Here is a 23,464-nt window from a genome sequence, read left to right on the forward strand (position 1 = left end):
TTGAATGCTCGGCGACCTACAGTGCGATTATTTTCGTCGCTCTGAATTCGTTCGAAGAATTTGAAACGCTACGCATACTGTTCGATCATTAAAAACTTCAGTCTTCAACTGAACACGGTGGGTGGATTTATTTTTGCTGCACTTCGATTTTGACGCATCCGAAGAATCTGCAGTTAAGTTAGAAACACTTAAACGTGTTTAAACTTCATCTAATATGAAAACTTCAAAATGTATGTATCGAAAAGTGTGTATAAAATGTTGTCAAAATTAAATTGATGTACTGATTCGGTACATCTAAGGTGAGCGATGAGCACTGATTTGAGAGATCCGAGCTACAGAACCAAAAATAATAGTTACAGAACCGATATATTACCCGTTTTGAAGTACTGAAATGAAAACCGATATAAGTCAGGAATGAGATATCTAATAATATAACAGTTACGATATGTTTTCGGTTTTGCTTGTCTGTTTTGATCATAATCGATATATAACAATTTGGAACAGTTATTTCCGGAATCTTTTCAATTCCTGTTTCATATTTTTCGTTTACCGCAACTTATTTACGAAATGTAAGTATTTACTAATCATTACATTAATGATATTGCAATTCGTTAAACGGAATCATCAAAACTCATCCAGCGGAAAATGTTTATCCAGAATATCACAAGATCGCGCGGGTAAGAACAATCGATAGATGTAATTCGGAATAGAATAACGGGCGGCGAATCGGACAAGGAGTCCTTATTCGAGGACGACGAAGAGCGCGTGTGCGCGGCGCCGGAGCTAGCGAATGCAACCAGTGTCATGCAGTCATTGTACCGAGTGCACGTGGGAAACGCTGTTCAAGCAGAGGAAAACACGGAAATCAGTGAAAAAATAAAAGCGATATATAGAGGATTTGAAAGGTAGAAGTACCGAAGCAAACGCGATTCGAAATGAGGTACAAGCGTATCGGTACCATCGGCGCGGTTCTGATCACAATTTTGTGCCTCCTGTCGGGATTGATGTACTATTTTAATCAAGGTATGTGATTTTAGTTGTGATCACTTATTTAAATACAATCCTACCGTGTGCCATAAATCATGTTTCTTTATTCTCGTTTTATGTTAAGCACTGTTCATTTTTCATTTTCCTATTACTATCAACTGCAGAAATATTTTTTTATAATCTTTCCATGTTTTGTCATTTTTCCAAAACTTGCGTAGAATTATTGTGTAATCGAAGTGGAGAAGGTATTGCTATGATTTAATAACAAACACGATGAATAGAGATAGTTATAGCCAAACCAAAGCCAAAGATAAGATTATTTTTATCATTGTGGGTCAGAAAGTGTTAATATGCTGAATTGTAATAAAATTTTTATATCTGTCTATAAATACAACTCATAATTTATAGGTTTTCAAAATGTTAATGGAGATATTATGTTAAGAATAATGATTTAATACGAGCTCCATGCCTTTAAGTACCAAACCAAGTATCTAACGTATTGGTAATAGTTTATTCGTACAATTTTAAGATTAAATAATTTTTCAAATGTCAGCTGCGTGTATTAAAATATAGATTCTACTTCGCTCAACTAGAATTGATTCTTTTAATAGCAACAGTCATAAATATGAATAATGAATCAATTAAAGAAGATAGAGAATGTAACCAGATGAATATGAGGAAAGAAGTCAATAAATTAAATAATTATCAATCGTCCCAAGGCAATAATACGCCTTGATCTGCAAGCGAGAGATCAGTTTTAAATTATTGGCTGTTCGTAATTTTTACGACTTGTTAACATATTTCTTGTGCTCTTGAATAATTATTATTGAACACGTACGTACATAAATTGACATATGACGTAAGTTTTAATTTATATGATTCTAGACACTTGTCCTGTGGGAACATTCCTTTGTCACAACACCACTATTTGCCTACCTCAGAGAAACTGGTGCGATCAAGAAGATCAATGTCCTTACGGAGATGATGAGATGTTCGAGAATTGCAGTTCGTTTCGTTATTATTACACTCACTTTAGCGAGAAACATGTTATACGGAAATTGTTACTTTAATTTATCGTTTGCTTATTTTACTTTTTGCGCGTACATAACTCTGAAAAAGTCGAGTGTCCCGTTCTTTAAATGAAAACAAATTAAATTGAAAATTTAGTTACGTCGTTTGACGTTTTTATGCGCGCCTCTTTACACTGTATAAATAAATATAATACCGAACAGAGTGACGTAAAAAATATTATTTTGTATGCAGATGATTATCACGGCGTATTGGACTGGTTTGGCAGTGACAGAGACTCCGAACCCGTAAGGGAGTTCGTTTGCGGTAATGCAATACGCGTAATTTATCGTACAACGGAACGCAATATCGAATAACAGAAAAACGCGACGTTTAAAGTACAACACTCAATGAGTAAGATAAGAATTGCTAATTTACGGATTTTTTTCCTCCATTTCGTAGATGCCACAGACATTCCAGTCGGATGCAAGTACGTGAAGTGTCGCGTGACTTGCTACGAATATTCCGAAATTCCCCGAAACCTATCTCCTCAGACAACATCTATGTACGAATTTTAAATATTCGTAATAGAACTCTACGTATTCTTAATATGTATACCATCAGTCGACTTGTTTTTAATAATGTTCATCAATTCTTTTAGAACATTGTATGACAGTTCGATTGAACGTGTACGAATGGGTGCTTTCGCACAATATTCAGAAATTCGTATATTGTAAGTACATGCATTATTTTTATCTACTGCTATGCCTCCTTAATGATGATGCACAAATAAAATGATGACGACATAATAATTTCTAGATATTTAGACAATTCTGGTATATATACAATTGAGAAGGGTGCTTTCCTAAATTTAACAAAGTTATTCTGGCTGTAAGTATAGATGTAATAATAAGATCTGTTATTCTTTCTTTAACGAATATTTAAGAATTGCTTCCAAATATAATTATCGTGAACAGAGCTTTGGATCACAATCAAATCAGTGAATTTCTTCCGGGACATTTTACGGGTCTAACTAACTTGGAATCTTTGAGAGCTAATAAAAACAAACTAATTGTAGCGGATTTCTCAGACTTTCAGGGATCTGATGCTTTGTATTTTATGTGAGTTGTTATAAGTCATAATGCCATTACGAATATAAATCCTTCTAGAGAATTAGGATAAGTTCTAAGTTTCAACTACGTTCTTGTAGAAATTTGAATGAAAATCATTTAACTTCAAAAACGTTGAGGTTGCCGGAATTGCCAGCGCTTAACGAGATGTAAGTTAATTTATTGTTTCTGTGAAGTGGAGGCATTGAAAACGGTCTTAATATAGCCAGCTTTCAGATTATTGGATGAAAATGATTTCGAAACGATATCCGATACGTTGTTTGCTGGCTGTCCAGCATTAAAATCACTGTACGTACGTAAGTAAATATTCAACATAGAAGATTAATGCCTACGCATCTACATCCACGTTGCCCATCCACTTTTAGAAATTCATTTATTCTTATTGTCAATATGTGGCATAATAACACAATTCTGTTATCGAAGTACATATTAGTGCAGTTAAACATAAAATCTCTCAAACATGATTATTTATAATTCATACTTTGAATAATGTATCACCTGTTCTTGTTTTATACATTTGTATTCGTTCGCATAAATGCATGAACTCACACGATCAATAAAAATTCTCAATTATCTTTAGAAATTATGATAAGAATTTTTGTCTTGAAAAGATTTACTAATGATATAGATTAAGGGGTTAAACTGTTTGTTTAATTCACCATAAACTAAACAGAAGTAATCTTCTCCAGGAGTATACAAAAGAATAAAATAAAAACGATTGATGAGAAGACGTTTCGAAATTTGGAGCAGCTGGTCGAACTGTAAGTTTCGCGTTACTTTAATTCGTGGATGTGCATCCTACGTATGTAGCAAAGTAACAAAGTTATGTTCGCCTACGTTCTACATCATACGGCGTCGTGCGAAACGGACTTTTTTTCCCTTTCAGTAATTTGGCGTTCAACGAAATAACGACCGTCCCGCTGAATGTATTCCAACCATTAAAAAATCTGACGAGACTGTAAGTACACGAGGCACCGATATCCACATAAATTGTAACGTTACACGTTTTAAGCTACGCGCGTGCTTGCAACATGTTTACCTGATATTTACCGTCGGACACACGGCGCGGCGTTAGAAAAGCAAACGAGAGGAACGTCACGTATGCCGGCGTTAAAACTTTTATTTATTACGCCGGCACGTACGAAAATAAGTCGAGTACGATTAGCTGTTTGTCATTATTGCGACTTCACGTAGAATCAAGGTTCACGTGGGATGGATTAATTGGCGATTGAAATTAAATAAATATAATAGCAATTATTGGTTACAGGCAATTAGGCTACAACCCTCTCCATAATTTGCCGATGGCTGTATTGAATCCATTGACAAAACTTTTATCCCTGTAAGTGTTATTAATACATCTGTATCAATAGTAGATATTTATAATTATTAGACTGCGGATATTTATTCTCTGCGGATTATTATTATCTCTTTTTTAATCTTATACGATTGCGATTAATTTCATCAAAATTTTAGCGATTTGGAGGACATAAATTTGGATGTAGAGAAAAACGCGTTCGATGTGTTCCCGCAATTGGACTTCGTGTAAGTAGATTCATCCTCGATTAGTCAGACACGAGTTCATTTCCATTATAGACAAAATTCTCGTGATCACGTAAGATTTACGGCGCTCGCAAAGCACTATTTATTGCTTTTCATTGAATGAAACGAATCCTTTGATGTATCAATGATAATTTTGTACGTTTTTTAGATATTTCAAAAAGTTTCATTATTGTGCAACTTATGCACCAAAGGCACGACGATGTCGTCCTACCAGTGATGGTAATATTTAAAACACAATATGTAGTTTAATAGCTCAAGTATATCCCAGATATGTACAGTATTTACGAGATATTGATAGATTTTTGAAAAATTTCATATAACGTTAAAATAATATTGTTATTTAATATATTTTCGTTTTTGTTTAATTTCTTACGTAGGCGTTTCTTCGTTATCTCACTTACTTGATAAAACACTGTTACGAGCAGCTGTTTGGGTAATTTCATGTGTTACGTGTATGGGTAACTTACTCGTACTTTGGGGAAGATTCGCAGCCAACGACGAAAATCGTGTACTGACTATCATCATCAGAAATTTGGCAGGTGTCTCTTTTATAGCTTCTTTTACCTAAGCATACGCATTTATATAAAATTCTATAAATATGTATGTAGATAGAAAACAAGTATTCACAAGGATAAATATTTTCGTTTGCTGAAAGCGTTATGAAAACTATATTTAGTTTCAATATCGTTCAGCATAAATTATTGAATTAGGCTAAAATTAAGATTGATCTTATCTTCATACAGTTTCCGATATGCTGATGGGAATATATCTATTTCTAATCGCTATGGTGGACATAATATTTCGCGGTAATTACAATCAAATTGCCAGTTCGTGGATGTCCTCTTGGTACTGTACATTGGTAGGAGTTTTGGCAATGACGTCTCTGGAGGTATGTCTACATAGCCATATTTTGTCTAAAAATTGGGTTTTTTAAGTTAATTGTTTGGTGTTTAAAAAAGAATCGACAGGACCTTAAAAATTTTTTACTATTGTAATTATCGAATTTTAAAATTACTATCATATTTTACTTCTTAAAATTATTCACAGTATTTAAAAAATATCATCATTAATTAAATTTTCAATAATTAATCCTGACTTCCTCAATTATATTATACATATGCCACTTGAATATTTCATATAATATGTATAGCCTTTCTGTCTATCATGACAGTTATTAAACTTCGGGGCATGTCATATATCTTTAAATAAATTCAATCTGTCAAGGTTTCAGTATTGATCTTGTCATTCATGTCATTGGAACGATATGTGTTAATCGTGGCACCACTAAAAGGTCACCGTACCGCGACACCCCGGACGACATCCGTGTCAATGATGATTATCTGGATCATTGGAATTATTCTCGCGCTTGTGCCAGGTTTGTCTTGCCATTTTTTATTCATTCACGCGACACGTGTTATGGGTATGAGCAAACACATGCGTTGTAGTATCACTTAATATGTACTTTAATTTATTATTTCATTATATTTCTACCTATTGCCTGAAACTTTTTTTACTTGCTTACAATAGAAGAATCATAAACATAGTCGAGTCATATATCCCATTAGAGAAATATTACTTGTACGTATATATAAGTCCCTTCAGTATAGTTACTAAAAGAATGATTTTAAACTAATTGTAACTGGTCTCGAAGTGTTTCATTGGCGAAGTAGTACGAGATTTTACGGCTTAAATGGAATGTGTTTCCCCTTACACATCGACGACCCGTATTATATTGGATGGGAATATTCGGCTTTCATTTTCCTGGGATTAAATTTTACCGGGTAAGCAGAGATGATCGTTAAAAATGGCGCAGTAAACTTTTTATTTATGCATGACCCAGGTAACCATCGTAAAACTCATAACGTTCGGGTCGTTTGAGTGTTACAGGCTGATTACGATTGGTTACGTTTACGCGGGTATGTTCGTGAGCATTTGGAGAACGAGACACGCGTGTTCTCTTTCCGTCGGAGATTTCGAGTTCGCTCTACGATTTTTCTTGATCGTTCTAACGGACGCGGCGTGTTGGGCGCCGATTATTATTTTGAAAATTCGAGCTATGATGAAATGTCCTATCCCAGGTAAATTGTTCATTTACATTTATATGATTTTCTGAATTGTTATTGCACTTGCGTACTTTTCGTAATATGCGCATTTTTATAGAGTAATAAATGAATTAAGGGTTTTTATTTTAGCTGATCTTCACGCTTGGGTTGTAGTATTCATATTACCCGTAAATAGTGCAGTCAATCCATTGCTATACACATTCACCACGCCTAAATTTCGAGAGAGATTAAGCGAAGGGTGGTTTGGGAAGATACGGAACTGCATAACACGAAAACCTTCCTCAGCAGGTATATTTATTTCTAATCCTCTTAATTAAATGATGAAGATGATTAGCATCCAACCTTGTTTTTAATAAACTTCTGTAACAGATTCTCAAATATCTACAACGAGGAGTAACAAAAATATAATATTGTCTTTGCCGAATGGAAAGAATTGTGGTAACAAGATCCCTCCCTTGCTTGGATTTAATACCGAGAGAGTGCAATCATCGGGACAAGATCGTATTCTATGAATTTTCTATCCTAATATCACTCTGCTATTACGTACTCCTATGCAACGAGAATTACTTTAATTAAATGTAATAACGCTTTTATGCTGATTATGAATTAACAACCGGAAATAATATCCACGTATTATCCGTTGCAATAGAATCTCAAAAGATATAAACATGAGTCCTAGATAACCTGCTGTTAAAATCCAAGTGTGCATGTCTTGAAAGTGAAAATTATCTGTATAAAAAATAAAGCATGGTTATTCGAAACTTATGTAAAAATATATTTTACGTTTTTTCGTTAGTTAACTTCTGATAAAGATTTTGATATTATCACAGATTTACTTTTATAATAAAAATATAAAACGTATGGAAACCGATTAATAATTTAATCAGTGATCCAATTAGTCCAATTGATCTCAGACATTAATTATGTTTTAAAAAATCTAGCTAAACCTTGTAAAAGCAACAGATCAAAAGCTCGGCTCTGCAACGATCGCGGTAATAATTTCATGTTGGTAGCTCTTTACGGTTTAATCGTCGTTACGGGTATTCGCACGCGATCCGTGGATGGTCAGAATTTGCTTGCCGAGTTTACGATGCTAAAGGTTCCGTGCAACTCGTTTGAACTCGCGACGTGCAGAATACGAGTCGTTCGCTAAGCCGTCTATAAATTATCCATAACTAAGATCATGAGATTTACATAAAAGTTGATTGTACCTACTTTGACGTATTGACAAATCGTTCTATAATAGTGCACCGGTATCAAAAAATTTGTTTGGGTTCAAATTGACTGTTTAGTTTAGGTACTTACAGTTCTGACAATGAGTAAGAAGGAATAGAATAATTATTTCGATTGTTGTTAACGATATCGGCGTTTCAATGAATATAAATAATTACCGTCGTGTCCTATTATGAAATTTATACTTCATTTTACGTCAACATGATTAATTTTCTGTTTCACCACGGAAATTCCTTAGAAATACATTAACGAAGTTGCGAAAAGTAATTACATAGCACGTCTGCAAATAACTGAATAGTCAACCATTAGAGTGGTATAAAATACGATTTCTAATGATGATCTAATTAAACTTTAAAGGAACGATTTTTAAAGGAAATTTGTACTGACTTACACGAATATGCAAACACATAAAAATGTTTGAGATACTATCACGACGCAAATCAAACTGATAATCCTACAACGTAATTAAATGTTTCACGACCGTGAATCGATATTTGAGTACGTTACGATGGAACGTAAATAATTATGCCGTCCAAAAAGAGACGCATCGTTGCATTTTTCGATCGTTGCAGCCACGTGGGCCGGCTTCTACGCGATATAATGTATAATTTATGGTAGATGGTCAATGGGAGGATCCCGTTAAGGGGCCTCGATACTTGCGAGATACTTCCTCATCTTTTCAAACTGATTTTTCTTTCTTTCATCTCAGTCGACCACGCTCGTTATATTGAAATTCAATAAAACAATCATGGATTATCTTTATCTATCTAATTCTAAGTCAAACATGATAGTGTAAATGTGCCAATTTTCCCGGAAAGTTATATTTTATCACTGATCCTCAATGTCTTAATTGATACTTCTGTTTAACTCTTTGCATTGCGAATTTTTATAGACTTATACATGAAATGCAAATACTGTACACATATATGGATTTTAGGGATAATTGATTAGGAATCTGATGTGAAAATTTCAAAATTCAAAACACTGCAATATGGTGGGTCGAAATTTTTTTAATTTTGTTTATTTGAATTTGGTTCAAAGGTTTAATGAATGGGGATAATCCTTNTTTTAACCGCTTACCTAGTTAATAACATTTACACCGAGATCCAAAATCTTCTTTGAATTTTAAAATCCGAATAAGTATGCAGGTAAGCGAGCAGAACATCGTCCTTGATCCACAGTAGGAGGGTATGTAAGTACGTCGGTGCATGTACTTGGGAAAATACAGGATAGGTGTGCATGAATCGCATTGAGAAATAGCAACGGAGTGCACAGAGTAACCAAGAGTCCGTGGGATCAATGATTCCATTTGAAATAGCTCAGCGGGAGAAATCGTTTTCTCGCGTGGAAAAATAAGTTACGCGACCACGCCACTATGTGTTTCAACGTTATTGTGTCTCATTCATTTCGTTCGTAAAGGAACGCACTTATTTAAGAAACAGAAAATTGTATATTTAATAAGTATAATAATAATTACAAAATATTTTCAATAATTCACAAAGAATAAAAGTTCTCTGTAAATGATTTTCCTTGCCAATGCTAAAAAAAAATAACTTCCACTACGCTGCTATTTCTTAATTTGTTTCCACCTTTACCTGCTAAATTACCTGCTAAAAAGCTAATAAACTGAATTTATTAATTGACTCAAAGTATTGATAACCAGAAACAAAGATAAACATAAGTCTGGATGAATCATATTCCCGTTCTTCGTATAACAGTCCAGTCTATAAGCGTATCGAGCTCGTCGTTTAACGGTGACACTAATCGCCAATCGCCGGTGCAAGGCTGTTCGCAGATAAAGAACGTGAGACGAAAAAAGGAAAAAATAAATTGGCAAGCGATTGGCACGAATCCCAGAACGATGTACACCGTTGGAGAGAACAAGACACGGCGAAGTCGACGCAGGGTCGATCGAATCGCGATTAATCCCCTCTGCCCCGAAGTAAGTTTCTTCTTCGCGAACATTCGTACATTCGTAGGTGGCTTCCTCAGGGTCGAATTGCGGACCGGCGTCGCTGAATACGGATGAGATGATTCATAGAAACGTGCGTGCTGTTCGCTTTTCGAATCGATAATGCCCTGTTCGGTACGACGCGAAACGATGCGATGCGGCCGCGGTTTATACACGGAATGCGTGCTAGCTACATCAGCACGCTCATTATCTTGCAAATTAATTCCTTTCTAACGCGCATGCAAAAATTCGTGTACCTCTAGCGACCTCCTCGCGCGATACCACGAGGGAGGATCGTAATTGTAAGAGGGGTCGTACGTTTTTCCACGATATTTTTCGGCTGTCGAGTGCTACGGTACGTAAGTACTTACACGATTGGAATCTGCATGCAACAACAACGATTCGCAGCAGGCTTAACGGGCAAAGCGTGAACTAAACAAAATTCAGATGTAAATTCGAGACTTGAGGTAACACGTGGCTAATAATTTCACTAGGGCGAAGCGATACAATGCTATGAATTATGAAGGTTGTACGATTTGTAGACAGTGAGGATGGGCTGTGAATTAAATTCTGTAACACTGCAAGTATGTACGTACTTTTTAAAAATAGTTCCAAGAAAATGTGGAATATTCTTTGAAATATGTCCCATTTAATCACTGCAAAGATATGCATGTAATCTCATGATATAAATATCTGCATGCACATTATATTAACTACATCATGTCTTTTCTTTTTCATGTCATTCCATTTTTTGACAAATAAATATGAAATAATTTCCAATAGTGAAGATTCTTGTCGTACGTAATTTTACGAACGTACTGTCACTCTTCTGCTTATCTGTATACATATACATATAAGTATATGTGAGAAGCTACTTGCATAGATCACGTTCCTCATTAGCGAAAGGAACTGAGAGTTTAATATTTATATAATACTCATGCAATAAAACTTTTAGGGTGTCGAAACACCTTCCAAGCCGCACTACTCTGAGATAACTACGTCGTAACGAGTTAATTAACTATAAGATAAATGAATTGTCGCAATATTTCTTTTACGCTTCCTGTTTGTACGATACACCTCCCTTTCACTGCAAGCATTTGTTCCTAAAACTTTTTAATATTACACTGAGGACAACTGTAAGTTTACAGTCAAAATATGAAATGAAAGCAAAGATCATTCCAAAAAGTTCCGATGACCATGCAAGTTCACAATGAGGAACTTTAATTGAATCAGGACACTAACTCAACAGTTGTTTGACAAACCTGTCCAGGAAAGCATCGAGTAAGAAATTCGTTTCGTCGAAGTGGTCAATCTAATGAGAAATTTGTCTTTCTTTATGGAAATGTTGAAAAAAAAAATGGAGGGGTGATCTGCTGTTAAGTGATGCAGAACGGTATTCGAATGCATTTGGATAATTTAGAGGCGAGACCCTATGGTAACAATAGGTTTCCAGCCCGGCTTATCGTGTCAAATCGGACAAGCCACGGCTCGCCTTTATAAGACCTTATACCTTCTACTAAATACGCCACGGCTCGGAGAAAGTCGCCGGTTATATCCCGAATCAACTATGACCTCAAACGGCAGCCTAGTGCTTACCGGAAAGAAAATCATTCCTGTATGTACGTATAGGTACATACGTGACTGATATTATCTGTTCGCGGGGAGCTTTTTGCCTCGTGGATCGGCAACTTCGAGGAAATACAATAAAAAAATTGGAAAGGGATAAATCGAATCGGGTTGTACACGTTGTTACCGGGTGTGTATGGAGCTAGTAGCATGAGAACGTCGAAGAGACTTTTTCTCAGTGTAAATTGACTGCTTCCTAACGATATTACATGAAAACGTACTAAGTCCAGAACTTCTAATTCTATCGTGATAATAGCGTCGCAATCTTTAAACTCCTCTCGCTCACGATTTTGCATTCGTTCCCCGGACCTAGCTGAAATCGTGTCTTCGTGATCGTTCATCAACTGTCTGGAATCCGGTGGGCGTCCTTTTACGTAATTAGGAATCACTTAACCTGTGGTATTCAACTGGTTTCTTTCAAGCTCTTGATCAAGCTGTTCATGAAATCACGTTGCGAGGTACTTAGTTACAATTGCCAAACCAACATTGCCGGATCAAGCATCAGCGAATAATATACATATAGCAGAATTAAAAGTTTTAATTTACGACATGTTATTGCAAACATTTAAATAGTTTTCTTAAGTGATAACAATAATGACGGAATGAAAGCGCGTAAAGATAATACCTTTCGTCTTGCATGCTGATACTTTCACAGGAAAAGTAAAATTTATAAAACNGTGTTGAATAACAGTTAAAACGAATTTGGTGACATAGCAGATTTTTATATGACAATTGCATTCTATAAAATATACGATTAGTAGAGGAAGGACAGAAAGCTGGTAATAACCGTAACTACCGTAACTAGTGAATGTAGCAAAGAATTATGGGAAATCTATCACAATGGCGCGTCACGGCGTTCACGATTATTTAAGACTTACCGTCACTTTTGCCCGCTTACCTCCTGAAAGAACGTAACCCGACAGTCAACCGTAATAATCGATTTCGGAACGAGAGTCGTGTCGTCGTAATTGATACATATCCTACAATTACATAGTCCGTAAAAACGAAATTCACAATTGATCCAGGCGAGTGTTCCGATAATTTCTGAAAATTCGGGGGATAGTCATTCCATTTCTCAATAACAATATTTAGCATTTGTCATGGAAATGTGCAGCATTCTCGTCGGGCAATGATCATCGAAAATATGTAAATTGTCAGTACCAATACATATATCAAAGGTTCGCGCGAAATGTAGCTAATCCTGTAGTCTAGCTGCTAGACTCTAGCACGTGGAGCGGTCAATCAATTTCGTAGCTATCCATTGGATTTCGTCTGAATCATGATAGCTATATTTAAAATATCTCCATAGTCAAGCATTCAAAACGACATATTGTGCGTCGTACATAACTACGAATTTCATTGTGCTTAATAAAAATATAAGGGGAAATGAAGAACTTAAAATATTACAGATTTCTAGCGAATGTGATTTAGAATTCTTTTGCGAATCAATTGTGTTTGAAGTGGACTTAGAATATCTTAAATTATGATTAACGGAGACTCTGAATTAGTCCGTAAATCTTGAAAGGTGAACATTGTAAATACATAATCTTCAAGCTAGCCAGTTTAGCTCAATCCGATGTAAGAATAATGGCTTACCGAGTTCTTGTATAACTCGTTCGCATACACCGTTCTCATGATTAACGTTTAGAAAAAAGCTTAACGAGCGAGAGCACCATATGACTGATGATTGTTAATGAAATTTCAATGGTACAATACTACTTTTTGTTACTCAGAGCAATTCGTCCGTACAAAGTGATTTTTAAATATACAGGGAAAATAATTTATGAATGTAATTAAGTGAAAATTTGAGCTGACGATGAGTAGATTGCTTTTATATTCACATATTTTAACAAATGGCATCAAGTGAAATTTTCGTATTCTAAAGCCAATCTAAATAAAAGCGTATGGGAGTGCGTTAACATGAAATGAATTAATATAAATTGTCTATCAATACAGGTTTCTAAAAAAGTGGACATTAGGAAGTATCTTTTATCATCATAATTTTTATTTAGATTTTTAGCGCCTTTAATAGATAACAGTTTTTCTATACTTCTTACTGTAAGTATAATTGGGCACAGCACTTCAGGTTACATTAATTGTAAGATCAATTAAAGGGCAAGAATACTTAGACGAGATTTAATTACAAGACCTATTAAGTATGTACGATGAAGTTTTCAAGGAAAGCGAATCAAGTGAGTGATCGTGGATCTGGCAGTGAGACAGACAACCACAGGCAAACGCGAATCAGACGTCTGGTCTGGTCTAGCCTGGCTCGCCACGAAATCGATGTGAAAGAGGCGCCACGAATCTTCCTTCCCACAATTACGGGGAATAAAAATTCTTTCGCTTTTCAGTCACGCGAGCCCGCGGATCCACGAGAGAACAGTTTACGTAGGTATAAAGTATAAGGGAATGCACCGATTCCGTACAGTTACCCTCCAACTTTAGCGAATTCAAGCAATTAAGCGTTTCATTTATGTATAACATACTATTGGAAGGAAAATAATTTACTGTAGACACCAATTTCTTAATTCTAATTAAACTTCTATCCTAAATAGTAAGTAGTAATATTTAATAAATAGTAGTAAACAGTTGTTTAATGTAAGCATTATAGTTTTTATTTCATACATACAGCATTTAATTTTACAAAACCTAATTCTAACAAATGTCTACTATAAGAAACCTCATTATTGAATGTTGTAATATGTCATTATCTGATACGATATTATATTATGTATATGAATAACGAAAAAGGAATTAATGAAATCATTACACTCCTCGAAAAAACGCAATGTGAATAGAAGAAAATAAGCGGACTTAGATAATGCATCGCACGGCCAAGATTAGAAATGGACAACGTGCCATTAGATTGACATTAGGTCGTACTGAAAATTATCATGATTCTACGCTCACCATTCGTGTGTCTAACGGCATACAGGACAACTAGGTTTTTGGGGTGGATACTAGTCTCTTCCTGAAGGATATGTAATTTACTGCTATGTGTATCGTGAGAAGATAACTTGTACTCACAATGAAACGACGATTTATTAAAGTTATAATATATCGGGTCAATTCAAAAGTTAAAGTGGAAATTGATCGTTTAAATAAAAAATTAAAAAAATCGAACAAATTCTTTTTTGATCTACGAAAAGAATGATATTATCAAGCAATATATTCTTAAGTTTAAAGACTCGTAGCTTTAGATTATATCGATTGCTTGGCAAATATTGGAGTAATAATTCAACAAAATATTTTATGGTCGGTTTTCTTTCTGTAAGGATTATGAACTAAAGATTACACTCACAACAGCCAAGTTTAAGATCAAGGCAAGAGTTATAGACCAGGTGTATATCCACTCATTACGTTCTATTACGTTCCATTACGTTCCATTATGCTCGGCAGGTAGGCGAGTGGAATGAAGTCGAGATATAAAAGAGAGATCGACAGGAAATAGGTAATAAGAGGATCATCGACATCCTGTGTGTTATGCTGCAGTAAGTATATTCCTCCCCAGGACAAGTTATGTGACATGCACACGTAAACGTTTGACTAACCGCTAATTGCGTTTCGGACGATTAACGCAATAATTAACGCGGTTTGTGCCATTTGGGATCACTCAAGATGCGCGATCTGATGTTTCTTTAAAAAGTAAAAATGAAGTTTTACTAAAATAGACTAAAAGTCTTTTAGTACAAAATATTTTTCTTAAACGGAACGTATCGCTTTAACAATAAATAAAAAGATGATTTATTATTATCAAAGCAGGTATGTGCGTAATAAATCGTGCATAATTAGGTAATTAATTTCAATATCAGACGAGAGAATCGATATTTAATGACAGGTTGATTATACGCTTCACGATTTTATACGACATCGTGACGAAACCAGAAATGTTAAGCAATAATATACAAATGTTGGTGCGTGTCACGTATGTAAATTCATTTCTGAAGTTCAATGACACATTGTTTATTAAGATTCAAAAATGACCATTGTCACGATCAGTCTGGGAGAACAATGACGCGAGCCTATTTGCGATGTGCCGTATCAAAATTAGCATTATCGTTCAAGAGATTAAATATCGAGGAAAGGATTTAAACGTTGTTTGTTAAAAATACAATTCTATATTTTCATACAAACAGTACATAACATATTTCCGAAAATACAATTACTAATTAAAAGATTTATTAAGAATAAATAAAACAAATTAGTTTTATAAAAATGATAATGATCTCACACTGTCTATAATTGATGCTTTACAATATTTCGTCTACTGTTCATATTGAATTAAGATTTCATCTCAGTCAAATAATAATTTACAGAAAAATAATTCTAAGAAAACTGAGCCTGAAAGTGGTCTCGATGTTCATCCAAATAAAACTTTTGACATTAAGTAGTTTCTAGCCATTGCTGAATTCAACCCACGCATCGTGATTTTACATTCAACGTAAATCATAACGGCGCACTGTGCAGATATTGGAAGATCTCGCTCACTTTGATCAACCGGTAACATGTTCGCACGCACACACGTCTGAGGGACGAGAGCGCATATTAGTGGGTCTAAAAGTGAGACAATACGAGGCGTGGTTGAGTAGACAAGCCGTGTGGACCGCTTCGGTATTTGGTCCCACTGAAATCGCAGGATGAATCAGAAATCGGGGTCAACGACGCGTACCAAACATTCGATGGTGCGTTGCCCCGGTCCAACATGGTCCTCTTTTATCTTGACTGGTTTTATTAAATTTTTTATCAAGACACAAATGATAGCCTAGGTTTCTGCTTAATCTATAAGTAACTTAAAAAGTTATTTAGAAAACTTTTAATGAACGTCCTTTATGAACTTATATGAAATGAAGAGATGACATACTATTTTACCTATATTGAAAAAGATTCTGATCTTTTAACATTTTTATGCGATCCGTTCGTAGTTTTAATTATTTATGAGATTGAACAAATATTCGCCTGGAGTCAAGATTTTGAATTTATATTCTACTACTATAAAAATTATAAGGAGATCATAAATGTGACATGTGTGGTAACTAATTGTAAGTAGGAAGGTGACGTTAATGGACAAGTAGTAGTACCACTTAAACAGAAATTGCTGAGACAGATCTGAAGTTTAAAGCTGGGCTATAAAACTAATAGTTATGTTATAGACGAAGACAAAATATTGTTTTTTAATAATATATCTCAAGCAGGTCGTGCAATTATTTTCAACAGTATTGTCAATTTCCATTGATGATCTCATAAAACGATCCATACTTCCAGAAGTGTTTTCTCTTTTCATTCCCCAAAGGATAATTCATTCCTTTTTGAATAATAAGCACAGTCGCCTATAAGAATTATAATAGATCTCTTCCTAGTCGTGCAATACGGATCTGGTACCATGTAATTCTCTAATTATTGCGTACCGTATAGAATATGTATATCAGATTCGTTCATCGCGCGATTTCGTTTCTCTTTCGACGTAATTCGTGGCAATTTCCGGCGAACATTCTGTTGTAAGTGGTTTCTTGATGCATTAAACCCAATAGAAAGTGAAAATTAAAAGGAACCGAAAGAAATTACGGCATAAGGAAGTAGAAGGTATAAATTGTATGGATTATGGTAACCTTTGAAAATAAAAGCTTTGAAGTAAAAAGAATTTTACAAATGAGTCACGGAACGTTTTTGCTTTATTTATTTTAGGGAAGAAATGAAATACAAGTCTCTTTCCAAAGTTCCTCTAGTTATTCAACGTGCCTTAATACGGAAGTCTGATAATCTCCAATTTAGCAGCGCAATTATAGGGAACGTAATCTGTTCGTTGCTAATGAAGGAACAGTTTTCTGTCATAACGTTCACGAGTTACGAATTAATGCCATAATTAAAAGTATATTCATAACGTAGAGCACAGTTATATGAAGAAATGCAGACTAGATTGCTTGCACTCATGTTACTACTTACAAAAATAAAATATAAACCACATTTTCCGACAAGCACAGAATTATTTTCAAATTATTTCACGCACCTACGTGAGAATTGAGAACAGATACGAATATCGCCTACTTTCTAGTTTGCCCAGTAATCTCTGATAATCCTCTAATCCATAACCACTAAGGATAGGATTAGCCAACTTTAGGTCGTACTACACATATACATTCGCGTTCTAATGTATGCTTAAAATAGATACAGTTTGACCCACAATATTAACCACGGATGTGTGTCATAAATATTTTATTTATGTACGCTTATCAGTGTTCATACTTTGCCTCGTACGGAGATCGAACCCCGTACAAATGGCTACTCATATAGATAATCAGATGGATAGCGAGATGAATTGTATGGTGGGCGCGAAACGGTACGGCGCCTACGTCATTCGCAAATGAAACATTTATGAAAAGAGTATAATTCAGGATTTGTTATGTAAAACTCTGACAAATCTGCCTAGTTTAAGTTCCAATATTAATTTATGTGACACTAAAGTATAATGGAATGATTGAGTAAACGTAAGAAGTGCAGTATAAAATCGTGAACTGTTGCCCCGAACATTTTTCATATGATAAAATTATTAAAGACTGATTCCTCTCTTCCTATGCAATAACCTATATTCGTTTATAGTTTGCAGTTAACGCGGATCATTATCGTTTAATTCCTCTTTGCACGTACATAAAAATAATTATAAGTTGTCGTTAATTGCTTGGCAGAAAGGTCCGACAGTTAGAAATCCCGTAGTTAACTCAATAAACCATACCATGAATGTATTTTAGCAACGCAAGCTCACCGATACCATGGTAGCGAGATGAAATATGCGCACATAAGCACGTATGTATGCGATGCGTGCGTGCGAGGTAGAAAAGTGCGTCGCAGCAGGATGCGCCATATACCGCGGGAAAGGTGCATCACATAACACGCGGAGAGGAACAGGCTGTCACTAGGCGGTATCCTATTATCAGTGGTACGCGTAAGGCCGAGGGAATACGGTATTTATGCTGATGCACAAACAATAGCCGCTCGATCTTCGAAAGGCAAGGCCACGCGACAAGAAGTTCAGCCACGAGCCGCTTTATACGATGGGAATGTTAATTATCTGCCCTCCCGCTGGATCTATTAAGTGCCCCATTCACCAGTTTCCCCTTGTTCTTTCGCTCTTTACTTCCTCTTTCTTACAATCTTTACGGTCGGCTGTACTTTGAATTAACTATAAATGTTCTCGTCAAAATGGTTCCTTAATTACTCGTTAGATAATCAATCGCTTAGCGGCGTTCAAAGATTGATCCCATTTTTTTACAGTATATAAGCAAGAGTGTGAAACGGTCGTTGCAAAACGAGTGAGACATTGCGTGAAAATCATCAAGATTTCATATTGAATTATTAAACGTCAAGATTTTACATCGAATTGTATGGTTGTTAGTCTGGTACATGCAATAATTAGCGAAATATCGGGAAGAAATTAGAGTAAGAAACAGGAACACGAGAAGCACGTCGCGCCAACGAACTACACTTCCCAGCTGTCGTGTCACTTTATACACTGATCCATTTTCCGTCAAACAGAGTCCTCTTCTTCTTTCTCTTTCACATATTTCCTTTTACCTTAATTTTCTACTTCTCTTTAAATTACTACCGTTTTCATATGCTGTTGCGCTTTCTACGAAATTATTAAAAACAAACTTTTATTGTTTCTTTCGTTCAATTATTGTATCTCAACGTGTGTCTGTGTGTTTTTTACCTGCTTACTGCAACGTTCTTATAATTTTAGTTTAATTGTTTGTCTATCAATTTAGTTAAATAGAGACGAGATAATTTTTCTCCTTAGGAACACCCCACTAATTTCTGGTCATTTTTTCATATACACGTACGTACGTGGATACACCAGTACAGATTATATACATACATATACTGGAATTAGCACACGTGAGTACCTCGATCGAGGTGGATAATATTTCGTAAACAGTGTCAAGTGTCTCGATCAACTTTATTCTTTACATTCTTTTAAGTTCGATCGGTCCTTGATTTTACCAACTGAAGAACAAAATCAATATTAACATAATAATATGTCCATATAATTTAAAACATATACTTAAAACAGTAAATTATTATAGCGATGAAGGCCTTCATCCTGAATTCGTAAAATGGGAGCAAGCGAGAACGGGGGATTATCTCCTCGATTGAGTTCTCGTCTATAAATCTGGGAACATTATGGCTTTGAAAACCACTGTGCAGCTGTGCACCTCTAAATTTTCTCTCGCTCTTCTACGCCTGCATTATATTTATATTTCAAGATGTAAATGCAATAATACTAAATTAATGAGAGCAATAATATCAAATGGGGAAGCAAAAAATCCGAAGACCTGCTCGAAATTCAATCCTCTCAGAAAACGGACGGTCGATAAAATTTACAATGTGACCTTGTGCTGCTCGTCTCGCGGCTTTGAAGTTTAAAAAGAAGGGTAGAAGCAAGCAAGCGAGTAGAGGGACAGACAAACGAACCGTTATGAGCGATCGCACACAAAACATTAATTATGCAAAATTAAATTCCAATGTAGGATTCGATTAGTGGAATAATCAGAGTTCTGCGACGGTACCATTTTGAGGTGCGTTTCCCTACCAAAAAAGTACCAAACGGAACGACTCCCACCCAAATGTACTGCCTGGCGGTCCATTCCGCAGCGGGCTGCTCGTGTACCACGCGGAGAGAATAGTACCACGCGTAGCCGAATGCACTGACGCAAGCACGGGCCGCGACCAGTATTGCCACGTATGCCAAGCGTACCGTTGCAGAACTCTGAGAATAAAACAGGATACCGCACTGTATACCCTTCATGAACATGATCAAGAATATGCATATGCTTAGAAGACCGTGAGCCGCGTATGTGCCACAGATATTTTCGTAATTTTGAACAACAGCTGGACCAAATGTACCCAGATGCCTATCGACATTCCATCCACCCACGAATACAGCGGTACCAGCGCACACGCAAGGCTGCAAATCAGAGCAGCGCAGTGCAGGGAGACGGCCCTTCTCGTTGATTCAGGATTCAGACTATTTAGCATAATGATCGCCGCGACGATCATAGTCTCATCATGATGATCGGGACGGTCGGTACCTCCATTAAAGGAGATTATATGCTAATAAATTCTCTCATCCTCGGTCGCATCCGATGACCAACCCCACCCTGTCGCGTCGAGCAGGCCTCGACTTCTGTCGTCATTAAGTCAGCTGATTAGATACGAACCGTCGCGTCATCTCGTTCGCTTTCCGTATCGACTGGCCGGACATAATTGCTTAATCATCAATGGCAACAAACAATGACTCGAAGTCTCGCGAATCGACTCTAAGTGGACTGTCTTTGTTACCTTGCGCTTATTAGATTACGTTAAACGCGTTTTTTAAATTGTACTCAAATGAGTACGATTTGGTCTAGAAAGAATACTTTAGTTGCTCGATTTAATCGTATACCTAGTCTGTGTTACTGTCTTCATCTAAAATAATATCCATTTTTCTGACTGTTAACAATTACTTTGATAATAATCACAAGGATTTCTTTATTAAAAGAAAATACGCGACTATCTGCACAGTTTAAATAGTAAATAATTCTAAGTGCCCCTCACATTTAAGAATTTTCCCATACATCGACAGATAATCACATAAATTACAAAACTATCCGCTAACATAAATCTTCCAAGCATTAAAGGACGACATATGTACGACATAGTTGGGAACTGCGAACCAATTAAACCAGTGGCAGAATGAATGCATTTTCGTATTACTTTAGGGTTCAATATTACTCTTCGTGTATTGTTATATTTTCCGTTGGTGTAGTATTACAATAAGTTAGACGCATCCCGTACGCTCTGAGTACAAAAGAGCATAATCGAATGCGAGGGGAAGCCATATTGCGAGGGTGAGGAAGGCGGACAGGAAATGCCCCAGCAGCCGTTGCCATATCGAAGACATTTGAAAAATTTTCAATTGACCGTGGCACAGCTGTGGCTATTGCTACTTTCTCGGATGGTGACGCGTAGTTGGTCGGCCCGGGTGTGCACTTCTGTATAAGGAGCAAATATGATATCAGTAAAACATCTGTAGGTATATGGCTACCACGCTGCGCCTCGCCGATACGCGTTCAGTGGCCGTCTTTCGTCCTCTTCGCGGTCGCCTCTATATCTGGAGCAGTAACCGAGTCCGTATCGAGAAGCCGGTAATAGCGGTTGGTTACTTCTTTGACAGACTTATTAGCAAATATAAATCGTGCTCTTTGCCGTTACAGCGGCTCCCGTACTTCTTCGGGCGCTGCTGCGGGAGTGTGCGCGCGTTCCTCGAGATATGTAGAAATGAGACCGGGATATGTATACATATAGAGAATTCATGTCCACGTGAAGGAAAAAAGTTCTGGTTGAAGAATGAAAAAGGGTGCAGATCTTAATTAACGCGGTTAACTGGAACGTAGGTTAGTCGATGGAAGCGTAATGAGCACGTTAAATTTGATTTGCAGCGTTCTTTTCGATGGTCGCGGCTCGTTCGTTAACCGCGATCCCTGTTGTCCGTGTCACTTGGATATTATGGTTTCTATGTTTACAACTTTCGCGGCTGATTCATTTCTAAGGTTATTCGGAGATTTAGTCGGAACTCGCGGAGTATTTGTAACGCGTAAAGAATACGATGCTCCTAATGAGCGATGACGACATGGAAACGGGACACGCCTGATGGCGACAAATACGGTTTCAACGGATCCTGACCGGCTGAGAATAATTTTGGAATACATTCAAGACGCGACCACTACGATCGAAATCCTTTTGACCTCTGACAGGACATGCAGTTAGATAAATCATATGAGATTAAAAAATGCAAATGTATTTGTAAAACCATATTTTGGAGTGGGGAATGGGGCGGAAACCCTTAAAATCCGTAAAAGGATATAAAATTACTATTATCACATTACACATCCGCAAGTTATAATATGTAATATAAATAATATAATATAAATAAATGTAATTCTGAAAGAATGAACTATATCAAGTCTATTGCAACCAAGTGTTTAATGTGCGCTGATAGCAATAAGAAAGAAGGTAGGTGAACTCGCGGCTTTCCTCTCATCGACGAAACGAAGGCCGGCAAATATAAAGTTTCATGCGGAACGCAATCTGTGGGCTGCGCACCGTGACGAGATGCAAAGTGATACTCGTCTTTGGGCTGGACGACAGGGCCGAGATCCAAGGAGACGCGCTCCCTTCGAGAGAAGGTTGAAGGGCAGTGGTGTGGGTGAACTGCTTGCTCGCAAGGAATAAGGGACCGCGTCGATACCGGGGAACGAGGAGAGACGCGACAGACTGCAGTGTACTGCGCGCACCGCGTCGCGGTATCGTGTTGCCGTACCTGCCAATTATGAAGCCGCTCTCGCGGTAGGTTCTTCGCCGATGAACGGAACGGACACTTTGGACATGCCGTGACACGGTCATCGGTTGCGTGGATTTCATAGCCAACCCCCGAGACAATATGTACTTTTCTGACAAAGTATTTATTTGCATACCGTTCGACGCGAGCGCACTTCATCCTTGCTTGCTACATTGTACTATCGCGTGTCGGCACAGCTTCTTAATAGAATTTCATTCGTTTAGTGTAGTTGGAAACATTTTTCTTATCCGCCTATCTTACCCTATCTTCAAAGAAAACGTTGCTTTGTGCAACACGTACATTTGCTAGTATTGTACGTTAATCACACGTAATTCCTGTGACAGACTGATACGAACAAGAGAAAGCGTATCCCTATTGTTCCAAACGTTCAAAAATCTCTTGTATTTATTCACGCGTGTCTCCATAGATTTTCCGTCTTACGAACAGAGAGAAGAACGTGATCTCCATTTATAGCAAACACTGCGTTAGTGTAAGCATGTCCATGTTATTAAACTTGCCTATTTCAATATAATGT

General features: G+C 36.6%; 1 protein-coding gene and 1 long non-coding RNA gene across 2 annotated transcripts; both read left to right on the forward strand.

The window, feature by feature from the left end:
- Positions 1–15: 15 nt before the first annotated feature.
- On the forward strand, positions 16–784 carry LOC113463965 (uncharacterized). The gene is made up of 3 exons (XR_003388798.1): positions 16–230; positions 300–569; positions 658–784. It is a non-coding gene; the product is annotated as an uncharacterized LOC113463965 (long non-coding RNA).
- A 2-nt stretch (positions 785–786) lies between these two features.
- On the forward strand, positions 787–7,523 carry Lgr3 (Leucine-rich repeat-containing G protein-coupled receptor 3). Its single transcript, XM_018019877.2, has 21 exons — positions 787–1,023; positions 1,873–1,992; positions 2,251–2,322; positions 2,458–2,560; positions 2,657–2,728; positions 2,815–2,886; positions 2,973–3,116; positions 3,206–3,274; positions 3,342–3,413; positions 3,815–3,886; positions 4,012–4,083; positions 4,393–4,464; positions 4,599–4,667; positions 4,834–4,904; positions 5,063–5,224; positions 5,429–5,574; positions 5,910–6,060; positions 6,337–6,466; positions 6,573–6,763; positions 6,878–7,036; positions 7,118–7,523. The coding sequence occupies exons 1-21, from the start codon at positions 936–938 to the stop codon at positions 7,258–7,260; spliced, it is 2,250 nt and encodes a 749-aa protein (XP_017875366.1). The 5' UTR covers positions 787–935; the 3' UTR covers positions 7,261–7,523.
- Positions 7,524–23,464: the final 15,941 nt, after the last annotated feature.

This window comes from Ceratina calcarata, unplaced genomic scaffold, assembly GCF_001652005.2.
Source record: "Ceratina calcarata isolate Rehan_Ccalc_2016 unplaced genomic scaffold, ASM165200v1 scaffold111, whole genome shotgun sequence".
Lineage (NCBI taxonomy): Eukaryota > Metazoa > Arthropoda > Insecta > Hymenoptera > Apidae > Ceratina > Ceratina calcarata.